The following is a 22,531-nucleotide window of genomic DNA, read 5'->3' on the forward strand; positions in this document are numbered from 1 at the left end:
CAGAGCCAAGAAGCCCAAACGTGAAACCAAATACTGAGGAGTATAAAAATGTTCTCCCTCAAATTGGCTATTTGGTCCTGGAAAGGGCACTGGAAAAATATATTTTGCCAAAACTGGCCCTTAGAAAAGGCTTATATAATTTATAGTATTAAAAATCTGTACAGATAAAGTTAAATGTTACTATTTCAAAACCTCTCATTCTAAAAATAAAATTTGTGAACCAGATGTCTAACACTGGTGAAATAAATCTACTTTTGCAAGAGTATACATATGGGCAAGAAGAATGAAGGAGGAAAAAATATTTTTCATAACACAATTTCTCACACCTAAAAGGTAAACTGTAAAGAAAAGGGTTATTTTTAAATGTAAACCTTTATACCTGTTATCATCTTAGAGAGATCTCAAAAAAAGGAAAAAGAAGAAATATTTAGAAGGTATGATCTCACTGAAAAATGAAAATGAAGAGTATAATTGATCTGTCCATCCACATAATAACTTACAGTTCTGTTTACACCACCTCTTTATTCTTTAATATTTACTGGGTAGTATAGTGGTGACGATGGTTTACTCGCTAAGTCGTGTCTAACTCTTGTGACCCCATGGACTGTAGCCCGCCAGGCTCCTCTGTCCATGGGATTCTCCAGGCAAGAATACTGCAGGGGGTGGCCATTTGCTTCTCCAGTGTAGTATAGTGATTAACTTATTAAAATAATTCTTCTCTAATGTCAAAGATAATACACATTCAATGTAGAAAAATTGGGAAATTAGAAAAGCATTTTTTTTAAGTAAAAAAAGTAAAAACCAACTGATTTCCTCCATCTTAGATAGCTATTAACACTTTAGCAATTTACCTTCCAGGGTTTTTTTTTTTCTCTGCAAACATCTCTTTAAACGACTGGAATCAATCTATATATGCTGTTTTGCTGGAATCAAGATTGCCAGGAGAAATATCAATCACCTCAGATATGCAGATGACACTACCCTTATGGCAGAAAGTGAAGAGGAACTAAAAAGCCTCTTGATGAAAGTGAAAGAGGAGAGTGAAAAAGTTGGCTTAAAGCTCAACATTCAGAAAACGGAGATCATGGCATCTGGTCTCATCACTTCATGGGAAATAGATGGGGAAACAGTAGAAACAGTGTCAGACTTTATTTTGGGGGGCTCCAAAATCACTGCAGATGGTGACTGCAGCCATGAAATTAAAAGACGCTTACTCCTTGGAAGAAAAGTTATGACCAACCTAGATAGTATATTCAAAAGCAGAGACATTACTTTGCCGACTAAGGTCCGTCTAGTGAAGGCTATGGTTTTTTCTGTGGTCATGTATGGATGTGAGAGTTGGACTGTGAAGAAGGCTGAGCACCGAAGAATTGATGCTTTTGAACTGTGGTATTGGAGAAGACTCTTGAGAGTCCCTTGGACTGCCAGGAGATCCAACCAGTCCATTCTGAAGGAGATCAACCCTCGGATTTCTCTGGAAGGAATAAGGCTAAAGCTGAAACTCCAGTACTTTGGCCACGTTATGCGAAGAGTTGACTCATTGGAAAAGACTCTGATGTTGGGAGGGATTGGGGGCCGGAGGAGAAGGGGACGACCGAGGATGAGATGGCTGGTTGGCCTCACCGACTCGATGGACGTGAGTCTGAGTGAACTCCGGGAGATGGTGATGGACAGGGAGGCCTGGCGGGCTGCAATTAATGGGGTCGCAAAGAGTCGGACACGACTGAGCGACTGAACTGAACTGAACTGATGCTGTTTTGCCTACTGACCTTTTTCAATTAATGTAGAAAATAAGCATTTTCCTGTGTCACTAAATATTCCTCAAAATATTATTTTAAAGGCGTCATATTATTCTAGCAATATATGTCCAGTCATCCACACATTGATGATATTTGGGATATTTCCTACATTTTATCCCTGAAAACTATGTTGAAATTAATACCCTTGAACATAAATTTCTAAATAAATCTAAAATTACTTCCTTAGTATAACTTCCAGAAGAAGAAATATTATATATTTAGTGGTGGTTTAGTCACTAAGTCATGTCTGACTCTTGTGGCTTCATGAACTGTGGCCTGCCAAGCTCCTCTGCCTGTGGGATTTCCCAGGCAAGAACATTGAGGCGGCCTGCCATTTCCTTCTCCAAGAAAGATTACGTTAATTTTAATTCTATCAATTATACTCCATGTGTGATAACCACAAACTTGCCAATGCTGAATATATTTTTTAATCTTTCCTAATTTGATAAGTAAAAAATGACATCTTGTGCATCAAAATATTGTCTATGGTTTCCCTGAGATAATGTGGATTGGTGAGAAGAGAGTTGTGAAAACTTCAATTCTAATTTTATACACTCTTGTATTGCTTGACTTTTTAATAAGTATATATAGTGTTTATAAGTAAAAGTTGATAATGTCATTTCATTGCAATTATTGGTTATTAAGATTGAAATATCTTCATATCTACTGGAAATTTGTACAACTTCTTTATGAATAACCTATTTATGTTCTTTTTATAATTGTTACATTGTAGTATTTGTCTTATTGATTTATAAGAGCTCTTTATATTTTAAGGGCATTGTTTAAATGTCCCCTTATCCAAGATGTCTTCCCTGACCTTCCTAGAGAACACTCATTCCTGGTAGAACATGTGCACTTTACCCTTCCTTACTTTTTTCCATATCACAGCCTAACAAATTATATATTTATTTGTTTATTGTTTGTCTGTACCATAAAAATATAAACTTAGTGGGGAAAGGGACCTTGTTTTGTTCACTGTTGTATCTCCAGCACTTTGAATAGTAACAAGCACACAGTAAGAACTTTATAAGTATTTGTTGGAGTAATAAATATAGGTTGTTTGGAATGTAAATTGAAAATATTTTTCTGATTTATGTTTTATTTTTTGTTTACCTTTTGATATTTGGGTACATACAGATATTTTAAAATTTTATGTAGTCAGAGCTGCTGGTATTTTTCTTTGTGCTCATTTCCACTACTTTTTAATGCTTTTGAAGTTCTTCACAATTTCAAAAGTAGGTGAATATTTATGTTTTCTTCTAATAATTTTATTATTTGAATTCTCATCTTTAAGTTTTGACTCTCTAATCCATGTGGAATTTGTCATATAGTGAGAAATAAAAACTTTTTAAATTGTTAATCAATTACATGGCTTCCCTTAGTGAATAATCCTTAGTTTCCCCATTAATTTTTTAAATGTGTTTAAGTTTGCATTTTGTCTCCTCAATGACAATATAAGCTATAAGGGTAAGTACTGCTTCTACTTCCTTTATCCCTCAGGGCTGAATACATGCTGTTCAATAAAGGATGATGTACAAATATTTGGTGGATGGATGAATGGGTGAATATTTTTAAGCCAACATATTCTCTTGAAAAAAGTCTAACTAACTAAACAGTAAGTCCATTCACTAAAGTCTGGAAGCAATCCACACAGAGGGCCAAGCTTTACCTAGAATGAATACCCTTTAAATCAGGGCACAATAACCACCATAGAAACTGTATAAACTCATGAGTAACAAAACATAATAATACTTGACACTGTACAGAAGGAATTGCATAGAACTGGCCCTGCCTTCAAGAAGCCCCTGAAAAATATTCTTCAGGGAGCTTAAAACTAAAACAGAGCTTTCCAATAACTCTCCTACTGATCTCTCCTTCCCTTGAAATAGCAGTTTACTTTCTGAAAGAAATGGATTGCTTTGTTACAGATAGTGCCCCAAATCCTACTGAATGCAATCCACCAGCCTCCAAGATGCGTTGGGTTTAATAATTCTGGAATCAAATCTGCTTTAAAAGAAAATCTACCTCATTTTTGGCTCTCAAGCAAAACCTCAAGTGCCCCCATGTGTATTGATTCTATAGGGCTCAGTTATCTGCCTATGGCCTGAAATTAAAAACAACAACAACAAGAAAAATACATGTTTTTATTGAATTTCAGCTCTTTGCTGATTATCTATATCAAACAGCAAAGTAAGCAAAGCCATGGTGAACTGCCTCTTGTGCCAACAAATGCCCCAAAAAGAATGACGATCAGGAAAATATATTGTTAAGCATAAACAGTAGCTAAAAAATATTTATCTCTCTTGCAAGGTATTAAAATGAGAAAACTTTCAAACTAGAAGCTTCAAGCAATTGCATTCGAAGTTGCATAATTCAGTTAGACTAACCTTAGAATGGAATAAAAAGCTGCTTATTTCCATAACGTTGGCCTTTGACAGTATGAAAGGTTAGATAATTTATCATGATATACAAAACAGTTCTCAAGAATACCAAACTTAAAAAGGAGGTCTTGGTGACATACAGCTCTGTGAATTTTTTGGTAGTGTGATAATCAACATAATTTATACTTAAGTGAATTTGTGTTCTTCTCAAACGTCTAGCTTGCCAGGCAAGAGAAATGTATCTTCTACTCATCCTTAAAACAGATACAGACCAACTGAAGCAAAGTTAGGGTACTCACTGTTTCCTTTATGATAGAACTCACATTGAACAAGGAGACCCATCTGACTAGGGAGGCTACGAAGTTTTGATGTACATATGACTCACATTAGACAGAATATCTTGCCCTCATGTAAAAGCTAAAGGGCCGTGTGTCTTGTGTCACCTGTCATAGTTAAGGCCCTCAGTCTCAATACCACCTACAGAGCAGCCATGGCCATCGCAAGGACTCAAGCCCTTCATGAAGCCCTCAAACCAATGCTGCAGAATTCAAAATTACACCCAGAGCTACATGAGAACTTAGCGCTCTCCTGACACAGTCCCCTCAGACATTTATTTCAGGGTTGGTGTCATTTGGCATCTGTTTGGATTTTTCAGAATTTTCAGTGTCTTGGAGTCTCACTTCTTTCGTAGTAATAGATTTCAATAAACTAAAGCTCCTCTTTTATGAGGTTTTTAATTTTTCATGTATTTTGCTAGTGACCTCCTCCCCTATTACAGAATTGCAGGTTTCTAGACTATCTTTGGGAAAACAGTGACTAGGGGCGGACACACACATTACGGACAACTGTCCCAATAGCGCTGGCTAAGCTCAGAGGGTGAGGAAAGCAGGGAAAGCATGTGTCACACACATTTTTTGATGCCATGTCTCCAAATACGACACCACGCACAGCAACAAACCTTTGCAGTTCCGGACTTTCTTCTCCACCTTCCAAGATCACTTCTTGAGGGTGCTAGATGATCAGATGTGTATCAGTTTTATAAGATTTTGCTCTATCATGCCGTTACACAACATAGAGTTTGTACAAAAGCAGTTTAACTATCTTTCCATTTGATGCATTTCCTTATTGTATTTCTTGCTGCAACAAAACATGCGCCTTTTTTCCATTTCTAAAGAATTACTAGTAAAGACAAAATTAGAAAGAGTGACCTAGAGGTGTAAGAACATGCATTCCATTAGCGGGTTCACAAACCACAAGAAAATTGGTGTTTCTTATGTAGTATTTGAGATTTGTTTCTAAGGAGCCATAACTATCATCAATTGTTTTGCAATTAAAATATTAGGCAAAATCTCCCTATAAAAAATTCATTATTTAATACTAAGGCCATCATGTTCTCTCCCCTAAGCTCTTAGGAACAAATGTTGCCATTAGCATACTCTATCACTCAAAAGTCTATACTTGAGAAAATGGAAATGCACTAATTAAAGAAATGATCAGGATGGTGAGATCAGAGTCAATGCCAGTGTTCTGAGTATGGCGAACCTGTGTCCTCACTATGGCCTCTGTGCCTGGCAGCACAAAGAAGGGAATCATTCTTCCAGCAAGTCGTTCGACATTACCTATAGCCAGATGCTGCTGTTTGTCCCTGCATTTCCAAAGCTTTGCAACCCTAAACCATGTCAAGTTTCAAACATGGATGCTAGATTACACCATCTTTGTGTGTGTGTGTGTGTGTGTGTGTGTGTGTGAGTGTTTGCATGTGTGTGTTAGTAGCTCAGTTGTGTCCGATTCTGCAACCCCATGAACTATAGCCAAGCTCCTCTGTTCATGGGATTTCCCAGACAAGAATTCTGGAGTGGGTTGCCATTTCCTTCTCCAGGGGATCTTCCTTACCCAGGATTTGAACCCAAGTCTCATACACTGCAGGAAGATTATCTTTTTCACTGCCACCATTTTTTTTAAGTTGCTTAAAGGTTAAGTCAACCACTGGAAATGTAGTCTGATCTATTCTCCCTACTCATATGTCTCACTTAGAAAAGATATGGTTTTGCAGCAAAGTCCCTCTACACATAGCCAGCTCAGATTTTCCTGAGCCAAGTGAATTAAAGAGGAAAACTTTAAACAGAACTATGCCTAAAAAGACAAAAAGAAACTGAGCCTCAGAAAATAATTTCCAAAGAACTGAGATTCCCTATAAGGTTTTCTTAAACTTCACTGTATGTACAGCAATGGTTATTTGGCTGCTTCCTACTCAGAGCTCTCAATTAAAAATAGTGTCCAGGAGATCTGTCCCTGGGCTATATCAAATATGGGTGCTCTGGTCTCATATTTGAGGGATCACACCCCTCTGTGATGAGGCTTATAAGCATTTCCTCGAGGAGATAAACCAGTAGAGTGTCAAAGATTGGGAGGGTGGCCTCTGAGAACCTAAGATCATAGACGTGTACAATCAGGCCAGCTCACAAAGGCTCTATCACCTCAGAGGAAGAATAAGTGGGTGAGATAGCAGATATGTTCCCTCGCTCTCTCTTTCTCAGTCACTCTCTCTCTCTCTCTCTTGCTCTCTCTCTCTCTCTCTCTCTCTCTCACACACACACACACACATACACACACACACATACACACACACTCCCCTAAAGGAAAAGTCTGACCTTTTGATTGAACGTATCTTCCCATCAGCTTACACAGGGAATCCATTTTGTTCGGAAGAGCAGACTACACAATCTGAGTTGAAGTGCCCTTCATGCTCTGAAAATCAAATTTAGGAACAAAAATAATCCAAAAAGCAGAGACTGCCAAGACCGGTGCTGGTGGCAGTGAGGGAAAGCAGCTTGCCACAGAACAGTGGCCAGATGGGGCCCGGTGGGAGCAACTAAAAACTGGCCACCCTGGCACTTAGAGACTTAATGGAGCATCCAAAGACTGTGCACATCACTGCAGTGCTTAAGCATCTGACATGAAGAAGCCCCGGTGCTAGTCCATGGACTCTGAGCTCAAGGAGAATGCAGACTTCACACCACACTTCTTGCCTGCTTCAATACCAAGTGGTCTGCTCAAAACTCAAGATAACTGCTTGTGACATCTGTCTGTCAATTTACTCTTTTTTTTTTCTTTTCAAAAGGTAATTTTATCCCTCCCCAAAGGCTGAATTTAAAGAAAGTTTAAGATCGCCTTTTCATTTTCCAAAGTGATTCCCAGGCTCTACTCAATCCAGGAAACCAATATTGACTTTGGAAGCTTTCAGGACCTGGAGCAAAAAAAAATGAGAGCCCTCCCTTTCAGATGTGAGCTCAGGAAGCCAAGGCAAAAGAGCACCAAAAATATTCCTGGTGGGTTTCTCTTCTTCCATTTTCAGAGTTGCAAAGAATGAATGGAGAGAGAGGAATAGGATGGGAAGAGGATAGCTGTAAACTTTTATTTAATTTTTTTAAAAATCTGGAGCAAATATAAATGTTAACATTTGTTAAATCTGACCAATATTATCTGTCTTCTGTGGACACCATATATTTTAGATATTACCTTTTTCAAAAGCTCTATAAATCTTACCAGTGTGAGGAATTGCACATTAAGCAAACAAGACGTGAAAAATCCAGACTTACAAAGGAAATCAGTAAGAAGTTGATTATTCACATTACGCAAGTGCTCTTTCCTTTATGAAAGACTCCACCACAGGGTTTTGATAGGAATGCCATCACTATGATCAACGTGGGGTCTAATTTACAAAACAAATACTTTGCTGCTGCACAACTTTTTAGGAATACAACTACCAGCCAAAGGTATAGCCACAGGTCTTGCTGTGGAGTCCAATCAAGTTTTCTGCTATGCGACAGAAAGTACTTGGAAACTGCAACAGAGGAACTGCTATCAAGCGAAATGGAGTCCAATCTGGCCCTAAATGATGTGTGTCCGGGTAAGTCATTTGCCTTCTCGGCAACTCCATTTTCATGAGTATAGAGTAGAAACACTGGTCCTTTCTGACACCTCTTCCAGGAGTGCTGTGGAGCTGTGTGGTCCTAACCAATATGCTGAAGCAAAATCCTGAATGATGCTGAATAATAACAAATGAGATTTCCTCATGGAAACCCAGGTTCCTAGAGCTGGCAGAGCTGCTCTCCAGCTTCAAGCTTCAGTACTTTCCTCCTGGTTCCCTAGTAGGCTGGGGGCAGGGGGTGCTGAACACAGGGAGGCACTGGCCACCAGTGTATACCCACTGGAAGCAGACTGACCCTCACCATGCAGCCCACTCAAAGACTACTCATAACTACACAACAGCCAAAGAGGAAATATAACTTGAAGAGCATTTTCCTCTACACACAACTGATCTTCTGGGACTTTCACTTCAAGTTTCCCAATTGTTCAAAGTAAATGAGGCTCACATTAAAGGCCAGCCAGTCACACATCAAGAAATCAAGCCTCCTCTCAGTGGGGGAAAATGGCCGCTCCAGAGTCAACCTCCTGCCTCTCATACACATGCCTCTTGTACAAATGGCTTCATTTACTCACATCTGAGACACTTGATCCAGCCAAGCTTGACCTCCCCTAAGCCCTGGAAGCTGAGATACACATACAGAGGGGTAAACATCTCAAACTTCAAGCAGACGCCTTAGATCCACTGCAGCACGATAACTGAAAGACTCCAGCTTTGCCAGGAGGTGACTTCATCCTCTTTCAGTCTTCCAGTTCCTAATAAGCAGTCCCCCCACCCCATAGCTTCAGCCTCGGAGAATGATATACTACAGCCACCGCAAAGACTAGGGCGAAGTTAAGGAGGGAGAGGTCTGTAGCTTCTCTCGCCTTAGAAATCTGACTGAGAGAAAAACCCAGGTGGGGCTACTGGGACCCAAAACAAGTGGTCCTCTGATAAGAGGAATTCCAAAGTCTCAGAGCCCACTATGGAAAATGTCCTGCCTCCAGTCCCCTAGGGAGAGAAATCTCAGGATCATTAGCAAGTGCTCTGGCTGAGCTCAACTTTAGTGAAGGTGTATGGGGAGAGAGGTGATCTCTAAGGTAACCAGTTAATTGCCAATAAGGAATGATAATAATAAATTAGCAAATACTAGTGTAAACTAACTCAGTTCTGTGGCAGTTGCATGGAGACGACAGAGGAACAGTTTATTCTGGGACACATCTTGCAAGCGGGTCCCCTCTGGGAAATGCACTGCCTGGGCTAGATGTGAAACAGACCAATGAGGTGCAATGTAGGCAACGGGTGGCCCTAGGGTGTCTCCCAGTTCAGAGTGGAGCCTTTGATTTCTTTTAAGAAAACTGGAGTGAGCTTTGAGAAAATGTGGGCTGCACTGTTTTCCATTGCTTCCTTCTGCAGCCTGAGGGGGCACTTTCAACTCTTAGGGATAAGACTCAGATGGCTCGAAACGAGGAAAGTACAGTAAAATTGCTCACTGAAGGGTTTGTCGGTTTGTTTTAATTGGAGGTGGTGATTTGTGTCATTACCTTGCGATCCAAACCAGTCTCATCGTACCTATTAATTTTCTAGAGACTTCTGAATCTGACATCTGATAAGTTTGGGGCTGCTTTTCTACCTCCTTAGCTCAGAGTTCCACTCAGAGCACTGCAGATCTCTAACTTTAAAACTCTTTTGAGGAAACAAAACATGCTGAGCTATTTCCTTCTTATTTTTCTTCAAAGCATAACGGATGTTTTAGTTTCATTATTTGAGCTAAGTTACCATGTGCTGAGGCTTTCAGTAGGATAATTAGAAGCATTCAATTTGGTCTGCTACATACATCCTGGTCCTGCAAACTCGTCCACTGTTCTTAATACTACACTGCTCCTTATGAGAATTCTCTGTGAGTGACCACAGCAGACCACACACACACCCTGAGAATGTCTCACATCAAAGATGCTACAGTTAGCTAGTTAAAGGAGGAAAAATAAAAAAGGGGTTCAAGATTGAGTTAAACCAAAATCTATATCCCTATGTACCCTATGAGTAGAATTCTGGAAGCTCTTGCCCACTATCACTGGCTTAGAATTTTAAGCTCCGAAACATTCAATATTGAAAAAAAAATTCAGGTTAAAAAATGTCTCACCAAAGAGACTGGATGTTTGGCTACTTCACCCCTCCTGAAGGCAGGGAGAGATCAAACCAGCAGAAGAAATGAGTTTCATTTTCATCCTCCAACAGTGACTATGGGCTGAGTGATGAAGAGTAAGGCAGGAATGCAGTACAAAGCAGTAATACTTTGTAGCCTACAGAGGTGTCCGGGAGGCATGCCCCCATTCCATAAGAGTGGAAGAAAAGTTATTTGCCATACCGAACTGCCAAAATATTGGAATAATTTTAGAAAAATCATAGCAATCTGACAAAACTACATTCTCTCTTCTCCATTCTCTCTGTTTTCAACCTCTTTCCCCCTCTCTTTACTCTCCCCCAACTCCAAACACCCATACATACACACACACACAAACTCTTATATATACAGTAAGTATGGACTAAATAAACCAAAACGCCAAAGGCAAATCTCACCTTCAATTTAAAATATTCAAGAGATACTTGACATCACTAATTCTACAGAAGTCTTCTGTAAACAGCAAAAGCATCCTCCACGTTCCCTCCTCAAATTTGCATACATAACCACAAAATCCACACAAATGATTTCCTGACCAACATCAGAGGACAGGGAAATGACCTGTGTGAGATGGTCTCTGTAATTCTAAAGGCGGAGTTCCAATGCAACTCATTCCTTCTGCTGGTAACGCAAACTTGGGTGGACTTTTTCCTGCCTTCTGGAGGGGTGAAACAGTCAAACATCCATTCTTTTTGGTGAGGCATTTTTGAAATTTGACTTTGTAATATTGAATGTTTTGATGCTCCATTCCCTTTGCCTTTACCTACCTAACTTCATTTAAAGTCTCATTCCCTTCAGTTTCTAGAGTCAACAATGTTCAGATGTGACTAGGTCTGCACATTGATGCCAAAGTGACTCTCACATCAGCACCAACCCTTAAGAACTCAACAGTAAATCTAAATCTAAATGATGGCAGGGCTGCCAGGGGAGGAGGAGCAGGAGAGCACTAAGGAGGCTGGCAAAGTTTCTGCACGTTACAAACCCTTTCTTTTGCCTACAACGAACTCATGTAGGAACTCAACTTAAATAGCTCCCCAATTAGACTATGACCTCTGAGGGCAGATGCTACATCTTATATTTCCTTGTAGCTCAGTCGGTAAAGAATTTGCCTGCAGTGCAGGAGACCCAGGTTCGATCCCTGGGTTGGGAAGATCCCCTGGAGAAGGAAATGGCAACCCACTCCAGTATCCTTGCCTGGAAAATCTCATGGAGAGAGGAACCTGGTGGACTGCAGTCTATGGAGTCACAAAGAGTCGGGCATGACTGATCGACTAACACATACCTACCACACAGCTGAGCACACAGTAGACACTCAAACTATGCTTACTGATTTGGTCTATTCCATGATGATAAACTTCAAAGTATGATGGAAAGCTGTGAGAAAAGCTGTTCTCACTCCTCTATAATGCCATTGCCAGTAAGGTTTGTAACTGACTCTGAAGCTAATGAGGTGAGTGAGTTTACAAAGTTGCTCAGCAAAGGAACCTAATGTGTAGTGACCTTTGGTTCCAGTCTGGCAAGTAAGAATATAACATATGCTCAGGAACGAGATGTTCTCCTGAATTGAAATGAACTGTTTACTTGCCTGTCTCCCTGTAAGCTCCCTGGGGTCAAGGATCGAGTGTTTTTATTTTTGTATCCTTGGCAAGCTGTACAGGGTCTGACATGTTCTAAGTGTGCAATAAATGCTCCCAGGTTGTTAATGAACAAATAAAAAATGATTTAACAAAATAATATACAGAAAAATGGATATGACATAATAAGATTTAATACAGAAATTTCTAATGAATCTTTTAAATACCACATCATAGCATTCATCACTCTGTGCTATAATAGCTTAATAACTGTTGGTTTCTTGGGTGGATTAATTAATAATTAATTAACTAGGAAAATATAATGTAAGAAATATATTAGGATATTATTGTCCTAGTAATATCCCATTGTATCTGATAGTAGCATTTATCACTCCATACCACAAGTCACCTATTTTTTCATCTCTTCCATTACAATGTTCATTCTTTGAGATCCGAGAACATCTTTTTCATTCCCCTAACACTGGATGCCTATAGGAGAACCTTACAAAGACTAGACAACAAATATTAGTTAATTATATGAATCAGCCATCCTTGTCTTCTGTAGATTTCACTGAACCTAACTATTCTACTAAGTCCATGTTCAACAGTCTCTGTTATGGAGAGAAAAGAAGAAGTGTCAATTTCCCCATGTAGGACTTTGTGATAGACAAAGGTTAAACGGCCTGATTCATGCTATGCTATGAGTGGGTCTTTCCCCTTTCTGAATGGGTTTGTTGAATGAACTTTCCAGGACTACATATTAGAAACACACACTTAACCTCGCTGTGCCTAATATATGCTGTGTTGGCCCTGACTAGCCCTAGATAATAGATCTGTATGATTTTGTTTACTAAGAAAACATCTGGTTTTGTGAGTAAGAGATGGGATTAGAATTCAAATTTTCAATGACTTTTCTAAACAACTGAAGCAATATTTGGTTTCATTTTACCCACAGGAGAATCTCAGAAAGAACACCAAGATCTTAGGTCAACCATTCAGACACAGCCAAATATCTCCTGCCCCCTCGAAGCATCCCAGGCTTATGTTACCCAGGCTTACACTTCTCTAGTATCTTGAAATGACTGCACAGTCACCAAGCCCTCAGGATTAAATTCTTTTGTGCATCTCCACAAGCAACATCAGTCAGCACCTGAGTCCATTACCTTGGCATCTTTTACCTCCTTTGTTTAAAAGTCCAATATGAATACTCTAACCAAACCACATTGTAGGCCTTCTTTACACAGACACCAGCCTAAATTCCTCTTTGGTTGTGTCTATGGAGTCACACTCAGGTGTACAAGCCATTACAGTAGTCACTCTTCAATTATCATCTGGTGAACAGATCTATGATTCAGGGGGCACCTCTGTCTCAGACCCCTTACATTATATAATGTCGTATTATTCCTTTGATCAACCTTGCATGACAGATGTATCCATTTTTTAGATGAGGAAACAGAGACTCAGAGGTAGTCCACAGCAGGACATGTCTTTCAGATTCAAAATCATGGTCTATCTGATTCCACTACATTGTACTACCTCTCCCTCTCTATTGCTGAACTCTTGGTGGTCCACAAGTAGTTTTCTACAAACTCTATGGTCTAGTCCCTAGTAAGTATTCACTGACATTCATAATTATAACTGAGCCTACCTAGCATAATACTGGATTTTCAGTAAATCCTTATTTATAGATGTATGGACTGACAATATTGGGGTTTCTATTGCCAGAAGAAGATCCAGTTTTCATTAAAAGCACTGCTTTTTGGCCTCATTACTGATAAGAAATATTTTTTTAGGAACTAGGAAAAACAGTCGATAAAAGTGGTCCTAAAACACTTTGCCCTATGAAATTGATTTAGATACTGTGAGGCCATTTTATATGCATCCCAGCCCAGGTATGTCAGGCTAAATTATTTCTGAGCCAGAAAAGTGTGGAAGGTGTCACTGAAATAGCACTGCACTCGCCAGAGTCATAGAGTCCTGAAATTTGGTCGTCTCTCTCTCTCTCTCTCTCTCTCAATATCTCTGCTCTGTGAGTCTCAACAAGTCCCCTATCATCTCTGGAGCTCCATTTCATCATCTACTGAAAGACAATCAAAATACCTGATTGTAAAAATCACAGAAGACAACGGTTGTGAAGTGCTCTCCAAGTATATACTATTCCTTTCATTTGCAGCCTGGAAGAGGGCATATGCCTCCAAGTGCATCAAATTTCCAACCAAAGAGGGACTTAAACAATTCAAGGAAAAGTGAAATTAACTTAAAAACTGTTATTTATAGCCTTCCACCCAGCCACCAACTCACCATCATCCATATTACTACCCTACTATCCTGAAATATTTCAACAGCCAGCAAACATCAGACCACATACTGTGTAAAAAAATACTTCCATTTGAAAACATTCATTCCGGGTAAAGAGAAACAGAGCTAACACAAATGCTCAGTTAATTCCTGAAATTTTAATTATTTGTGAAAATTTCAACATCCTCATTTGTCAAATGTCACCATAAGAACTATTAAGCAATAGCAAAGTGGCTTTTTTACTTTCTTTTTGTTTGCCTCCCTTTAACCAGCCCATCCATATCCACAGCTAAGCACGTATGCTGCTATTGCTGCTAAGTCGCTTCAGTCACGACTCTGTGCGACCCCATAGACGGCAGCAAACCAGGCTCCCCCATCGCTGGGATTCTCCAGGCAAGAACACTGGAGTGGGTTGCCATTTCCTTCTCCAAGCAGGAAAGTGAAAAGTGAAAGGGAAGTCCCTCAGTCGTGTCCAGTGTCCAACTCTTAGCGACCCCATGGACTGCAGCCCACCAGGCCCTCCGTCCACGGGATTTTCCAGGCAAGAGTACTGGAGTGGGGTGCCATTGCCTTCTCTGAAGTATGTATATGACCAAACAAAAAGCAAAAGTAGGCTTTAGAAGGCTGAATCACTCTCACACTAGGAAACTGACCCTCAAGCATTCTAGGGTTCATCTACCTTTAAGACTACTTGTTGATTATTACTCAGCCACTTTAGCTGGCATACGGGTACCACAGGCTGGCAAGCATGCTGTATTTGCAACAGGTGGTAGAATTCATATCTTGCTAGACTGCCACACAGGTATTCCAAAGGCTCAGACCTTAAGCTCCCATTCCCAACATCTGTCCCTACAAAGGACCAATATATTGGGTTACCAATCAAAAAATGGGCCAAAGAACTAAACAGACATTTCTCCAAAGAAGACATACAGATGGCTAACAAACACATGAAAAGATGCTCAACATCACTCATTATCAGAGAAATGCAAATCAAGACCACAATGAGGTACCACTTCACACCAGTCAGAATGGCTGTGATCCAAAAGTCAGCACGCAATAAATGCTGGAGAGGATGTGGAGAAAAGGGAACCCTCTTACACTGTTGGTGGGAATGCAAACTAGTACAGCCACTATGGAGAATAGTGTGGAGAGTCCTTAAAAAACTGGAAATAGAACTACCATACGACCCAGCAATCCCACTCCTGGGCATACACACCGAGGAACCCAAAATTGAAAGAGACACGTGTACCCAGTGTTCATCACAGCACTGTTTACAATAGCCAGGACATGTAAGCAACCTGGATGTCCATCGGTGGATGAATGGATAAGAAAGCTGTGGTACATATACACAGTGGAATATTACTCAACATTAAAAAGAATACATTTGAATCAGTTCTAATGAGGTAGATGAAACTGGAGCCTATTATACAGAGTGAAGTAAGCCAGAAAGAAAAACACAAATACAGTATATTAAAGCATATATATGGAATTTAGAAAGATGGTAACGATGACCCTATATGCGAGACAGCAAAAGAGACACAGATGTAAAGAACAGACTTTTGGACTCTGTGGGAGAAGGTGAGGGTGGGATGATTTGAGAGAATAGCATGTGAAACAGATCACCAGTCCAGGTTCAACGCATGAGACAAGATGCTCAGGGCTGGTGCACTGGGATGACCCTGAGGGATGGGATGGGGAGGGAAGTGGGAAGGAGTTCAGGATGGGGAACACGTGTACACCCATGGCTGATTCATGTCAATGTATGGCAAAAAAAAAACCCTACAGTATTGTAAAGTGATTAGCCTCCAATATAAATTTAAAATAATAATAATAAAAACATATGTCTTGGGTTACACTTTGCCCTGAGAAGCACAGGTAGCAAAACCTTGACTTCAGAAATGGGCACAGGCAGAGAGGTTCTCCCCACCCCTGCCAGGGAATGTGTCACCATAGAGGATAATGGAATCAGCGGAGCAGCAGGGGATAGAGGCCAGGGAGGACCTCACAGAGGCGCTTAGCTACACTCACCTCGGGCAGAGGCATGCCATTGATGATCAGGTCTGGTTGCTGGGGGCCCTGGCTGTTGAAAGAGTGATGGTAGATGTGGTTGGCGCTGGTATTGCGGGTATTCTGGCTCTCCACGTTCAGGAAAGTGCTCTCAGAGCGGCGGCAGCCCAGAGGAAGGGTCTGCTGGTGGTAGTCGAAATAGTTGAGAGAGGAGGTCAGGGAGGAGCAACTGACAACATTCATCTTGTCTGTCTCCTCCACATCCCGGGGTACCAGGCGGATGTCATTCTTACTGATTTTTTTCTTCTTGCTTGATTTCTTTTGATGACCATAGGAGTACTCAGCGATTCTATGTGATAGAAAAGGCAGCATGTATCGCTAACGCCCTCCCAAACCATGCATCAGTTAATAAACATCAAGCACCCCAGAGGGCTGCACCCCATCTCTGCTCCAGCTTCTTATTCTGGCACATCGCATCATCGGGTTTCTCCCTGTGCTTTTTACATGTGAAAACAAGCTGAGGGCCATAAAGCTTTTACATTAAGCATAGTAACCTCTTGCTACCCCTTCCTCCTCAAAAGTTTGGATTTGAAATTTCTCCTTGTGAGTGGCCATTTAACAAGGGTGTGGGGACAGGGGAAGTTGAGCCTATGGGAGAGAAAGCATGAAAATGCTCAAGTCTGGAGCTTCCCTGGAACCCAAAGGAACTCCTGGGTGAAATAAGCAGCAAGTCCTAATTTATCAGAAGATAAACCTAATCCCCTTTCCAGTTCCTCCAGGCAACTGCCATGTGACAAACAACCTCAAGTCAGGTTCCTTGATGATTGACCTGATCAGTTTTCGACTGGAGCACGTCAGACCCTTTTCTTTGACAAATCCTCAGCTCCTCTCCTCCATACCCTCCTTCCCCCTGCCCTAGCCCTGCTCCCTTCAACTCCCCACCCCACCCTCGCGTCTCCTCGAGAAATCTGATAGCCAAACCCATTTGAATGAGGGGGAAAAGCCTTTTTACCTCTTTCCCCTTAGGCTCACTTTCTCCTCAGCCTTTTTGTCTTGCTCCTCGCTAATGGGAGAAACCGAGATGCAATGCAGACACTTGCTGTTTTGTCCTTTTATAAAACAGCCGAGGAGACAAGTGATGGTTAAACAATTACTGCAAAGGAATTTAAAGGTTAGTGCATTCAGCATCCTTCTCGATTCAGGTGTACCTACAAGCAGCTGTGCTGCAACTGGAACATAAAGAGCTCAATTTAATTAACACTGACAGAGACCCAGCAATGTGCACCAAAGTCACCAAGCATTAAGAGAGTTGTCCAAAAAAATACATTTAAATGTAGCCAGATTCTCAAAGTCATGTATTACTTTGCATATAATGATTCAGCTTATTGTCTGTAAATTCAATTTCTGAGCAATAATCAGGAAAACAACTGGGTTAATAAATAATACAGGTTTATCTTTACAAGGGAAAAGACTGTGCCTGTATCCTGCTCAACAAAGCTAATTGTGTGAGTACAAAAAGGGAGCCCAATTCAAGCAGCAAGTGCAGACCATCTCACAAGTCTCATAAATGAATTCATTTCAGGAAGAGGCTCTGCAGAGGCTGAGAACAAGAAACCTCTGCTTAATACCTGGAAAGAGAAGCTCTTGAACTTTACGTTTCTGAAAAGTCTGAGCAGATGGGAAGATTGCATATCTCCAGAGGCCCATTCTTGCTCTGTCCCCAGGATCTTCCCGCACCTGTGCAGTTGTGTCAGCCTCACCCTTACACTCTGTGCTCAGGCAGACTTGCAGAGAGCGCGAGCTGATGCTACCGGGGCTTGGGAGCAGATAGAATCCCAAAGACCCCAGGACTGGGCTTGATTTTCTTTTCTAATCTGTTTAAAATCAATGGATAGTTCTAATCATTTCATTTACCCACGATGGGTAAGTTTGGCAATGCCCAGTCCAATTATACAGCTGAAGCATTCATTGCGACCCCTTTCTGTATGGATCAAATATTTAATTTAACTGTACTTCATTAATCCCAAACCAGTGCAGGAAACAGAGCTCTTTACAAAATACACATATGAGTGAAGTTGGAGAGCACTAAGATTTGCTTGCCACCCCCCTCCCACCAATTCAAACGCTCTCCTCCCTGTTTAATGATCTCCCTGGCAAGCTCTCAGAAAGAGCTCTCACTTTAAGTCATACATCACCAAGAGGTGGCACAGCTTTCAATATCTTTATTTCAAGCTGATTTCTTTTTCATCAAGAAAGGGTTTTATGCGTTTACTTTATGCTGAGGAAATGGCTTTAAAAGAGTCCCCTCTATCATTATCTCCGTATAAATAAAACTTTGTAGACCCCACATTTTTCTCCTATAAAAATTGCCACTGGCAGTCAGAGGTTTCAAAGGTAAGAGCAATATTAATTTCCATTTCTCCCATCTGAAATGACTCGGAGCTGAAGGAAAGAAAAGTCATGGCCATTTCACTAGTAACAGGATTAAAGCATTTATGAGGCATTGCAGCTGCTCTTTTATGGTACCTGATTGGTATTCATGTGTGGTTAGCATTTGTCTACTAACTTGTGTAACGCAGAGAATAGTAAAAGGGAAACAATAATTGCATGACTGTTACATATTCAGGGGGCTCTGATTCACAGAAGTGTGCATTTCAGTTGGTGTCAAATACAAATCAGACCTACAGGAACATATTTTGACTGGTTAACATGCAAGCACAGATGGCACAAAAGACACACTGGATGTGTAGGTGTGTTGAAAGCACACACACACACACACACCTTCATTGGAAATAGCAGCATCATTCATTATCAGCAAACTAAAGAAACAACTTTTTTTTTTTTCAACCGTTTCGATGAGACACTGCTGGAAAAAAATTTCCATGTATTATCCTAAATTGGATATTGTAAGGAGGGTCAGCAAGACCCTCCAAAGTGCTGATCAGGAAACCTTTTTTTTTTTTAATTACTATGTGTTATTCCAGTTTCCAAATTTCTTCCCCCTCTCTCTCCTCACCCTCCCCTCCCCCATCCCCCTTCCCCCACCCATCTCTGTCTCACTCATACCACACATATACCCTGCACACACTGCAAGGGAAACTGTAACAGAATAGCCCATAGTGACATCCACTGGTAGGGACCAGCTGTTAGTACCACAACAGAGTTCCATATTAGAGGAAAGAACCATCAACTCCAGAAAATTGCTATTTTTAGTGACACATCTGGATGCAAAAGTCCTGTCCCTCACTGGGATGTTTGGTGTCTACCCAACAACCAGATATTTCAAAACATATAGATGACTGGTAGAATTTCACTTCACATAGCAAGATGTTTGAGGACTGGATACAAAACGAGCCAAGAACACACTAAAAAACTCTAATCACCTGCTTGCCCACATACTCCTGTTCCTCTTCCTCCCTCTCTAAGATTTTCTAAGATTCCACTCACAGGCTCTCTTCAGAGTTTCTCTCTACACAGGACAGGGCAGCTGCCAGCACTCCCTTTCCTTTCAGTACTTGTCCCCAAAACTCTACGGCCCCCAAATCAAGTTGTGTTACTTCAAGGTTTTGCCAAAAATCAACCTTTCTCTCAAGTCTCTCTCTCTCTCGAAATCTCTCTTTCTCATTAATTCTTTTCCTGTCATAACTTCATGGAGACAGCTGTGCAAATTTTAAAATGATAATTGCTTTTCTGCTCATCATCCTTATGTGACAGAATCCATTGGAACAGTTAACGGTTGTCTTCCAGCAAATTGTCAGATCAAAAGAATTGATCAACTGGGGCTAACACAAATTCCCCCTCCCCCAAAAAAGAAGCTGCTGTGTAAGTAGGATGCATGCATTTAAATAGGAAACAAAAGCACTGGGATTTTCACACAGAGACACAGATACACCTTATTCACCCAAGACAAAGAGGGAAAGAAAGAAAAAGTTGGCTCTACCTGCAGTTGTAGGTCCGGATCTCTTTGTTGTCTCTTTTGCACTTGATCGCCACGAAGATCATAGTGACAAAGAGGATGCCAGCAATGGAGCCCAGGGCGATAATGAAAATCAGGGACAAGTTCACCGAGCCCATCGACTCTTGGGCGTCGAGAGCAGGGGACAGGTAGATTAGGACGAGCGCGGAGGCGGAAAGAGACGTCTTGCCGTGGTCGTGGGCCACCACAATAAGCTCGTAGGAAGCCTTGGAGCTCTCGCTGAAGGTGCGAGTGGTTCTGACCTCGCCATTGATCTGGTCTATTTCAAAGAAACCGCGGTCGCCCTCTGTCATGTCATAGGTGACCCGGCCGTTCTCTCCCTCGTCGTAGTCATCTGCTTTGACAACGGTCACCAGGTAGCCTATGCCTGAGTTGCGGGGGATGTAGACTTCCGCGGTGCCATTGATTAGCGGCGGGGCGGTGATGACTGGGGTATTGTCATTGACGTCGAGGATGATGACTCGAACAGTGGCATTGCTCTGCAGCGAGGGCAGGCCGCCATCCTTGGCCAGCACCTTGAATTCAAATGCCTTGGTCTGCTCATGGTTGAAGGATCGCAGCGCATAGATATCACCCGAGTTGGGGTTGATGGAGACATAGGTGAAGACAGGCATGTCTCGCACCTGTGACGGCACGATCTGATAAGAAACACTGCCATTGAGACCCAGGTCGGGGTCTCGTGCCGACACCGAGAGCAGATAGGCACCGGGTGTGTTGTTTTCCTGCACAATGACCTGATAGTAGGGCTTAGAGAAGTGCGGGTGGTTGTCGTTCTCATCTGTGATGCGCACGGTAAAGGACTTGGCACTCTGCAGCATGGGCACGCCGCCGTCGCGCGCCTGGATGGTGAGGTTGTACTGGTCATGCTGCTCGCGGTCCAGGCGTCCGTCCACCAGGATAGTGGAGAAGCTCTCATACTCCTGCAGCCGAAAGGGCACGTTGCCCAGCAAACGGCACTGCACGCGCCCATTGAGGCCAGAATCTCGATCAGACACCCGCACCAGTGCAATCACGTAGCCCGGGGGGGCGCTCTCGCTCACCTCCACCAGCTCGCTGTTTACCGACAGCAGGTTGATGACCGGCGGGTTATCGTTGGTGTCCAGAACGCTGACGGTGACCTTGCAGTGTGCCGGGATGGAGTTGGGCCCCAGGTCCTTGGCCTGCACATCCAGTTCATAAACGTGGCCTTCTTCATAGTCTAGGGCACCGGTGACGGTGACCAGGCCGCTGTGCGGGTCGATCTGGAAGAGCTCTCTAGTGCGGTCATTGACGTAGCCGTAAAATGAGTAGACCACCTGGCCATTGGTGCCTTCGTCTGGGTCCGTAGCGTTGAGACGGATGACGGGAGTGTTGGGAGGTGAGTTCTCTGGCACGCTCACTGAATAGGTGGACTCTCCAAACACCGGGTTGTTGTCATTGGAGTCGGTCACTTTGATGCTGAGGCCAACAGTACCCAGGTGCGGCGGGTCGCCGCCGTCGAGCGCAGTGATGCGAAAGCTGTAGTGCGACTGCGTCTCGCGATCTAGACTCTTCTCCACCACGAGTTCGGCGAAGCGCGAGCCGTCGCCGCGGGTCTTGATCTCCAGGCCAAATAGCTCGTTCGGAGTCAGCTCATAGGTCTGCACCCCGAAACTGCCCGAGTCCGGATCATAAGCGCTGTCCAGCGGGATGCGCGTGCCCGGGCTGGCCGCCTCCGAGATCTCCAACTCAATCTGTGCCGCGGGGAAGCTGGGAGCGTTGTCATTAAGGTCCTTGATCTCCACCTTAATCACGCAAATCTCCATTGAGCTGGACATGACCTCGAGCGAGATGATGCACTTGGGGCTCTGGCGGCAGAGCAGGTCCCGGTCGATCTTCTGCTTGGTGACCAACAAGCCCGAGCTGGGGTTGATGTCCACCAGGTGCGGAGCCGAGTTGGACACCACACGGAAGGCAGAGGCCTGCCGTGGGTCCAGTGCGAAGCCCGCCTCGCGCGCGTCCTTGGCCACGTTGGCGATCACCGTCCCGGCGCGCTGTTCCTCTTCTACCGAATACTTGAGGTTAATGAGGGCGGCCGCCTGTGTCCATAGCACAGCCAACAGCAGCAGCACCGGCAGCAGGAGTGACTCCATGGCTGCCCGGGGCTCTGCCTGGCCTCGCCTCTCCACACCCCTCCGAGACCGACGCCGCCGGCGCTCCAGCTTCCCGCCGACTCGGGACGCCTGTTGCGCGCGCCCCGGGGCCCCGGAGGCCGCGGGAGGAGTCCCGCCCAGGGCGGCCCGGCGGCGCGGGGGGGAAACCCGCGCCGGCTCCAATGTTGAAGTTGCGGCGGACCCGGCGGGGGCTCTCGCGGGGCCCGGGGGCTCCGAGGGGCCGAGGGAGCGCCGTGCGGCCCCGAGCCCCCTCCCTCCAGCCCGGCTATTCAGTT

General features: G+C 42.9%; 1 protein-coding gene across 2 annotated transcripts in view; it reads right to left on the reverse strand.

The window, feature by feature from the left end:
* The window catches only part of PCDH19 (protocadherin 19), a 130,192-nt gene extending 107,957 nt beyond the window's left edge, over positions 1–22,235 (reverse strand). Inside the window, exons 1-3 of one of the 2 annotated variants that reach the window (XM_040266286.1) lie at positions 20,089–22,235; positions 17,161–17,301; positions 16,170–16,497 (exon numbers count right to left, since the gene is read on the reverse strand). In XM_040266286.1, the coding sequence (XP_040122220.1) occupies positions 16,170–16,497; positions 17,161–17,301; positions 20,089–22,235 (2,616 nt within the window). The remainder of the gene's footprint in view (positions 1–16,169; positions 16,498–17,160; positions 17,302–20,088) is intronic. The other variant, XM_040266285.1, reaches the window with a different exon arrangement.
* Between the last annotated feature and the right edge of the window lie 296 nt (positions 22,236–22,531).

This window comes from Oryx dammah, unplaced genomic scaffold (genome assembly GCF_014754425.2).
Source record: "Oryx dammah isolate SB20612 unplaced genomic scaffold, SCBI_Odam_1.1 HiC_scaffold_23, whole genome shotgun sequence".
Taxonomy (NCBI): Eukaryota; Metazoa; Chordata; class Mammalia; order Artiodactyla; family Bovidae; genus Oryx; species Oryx dammah.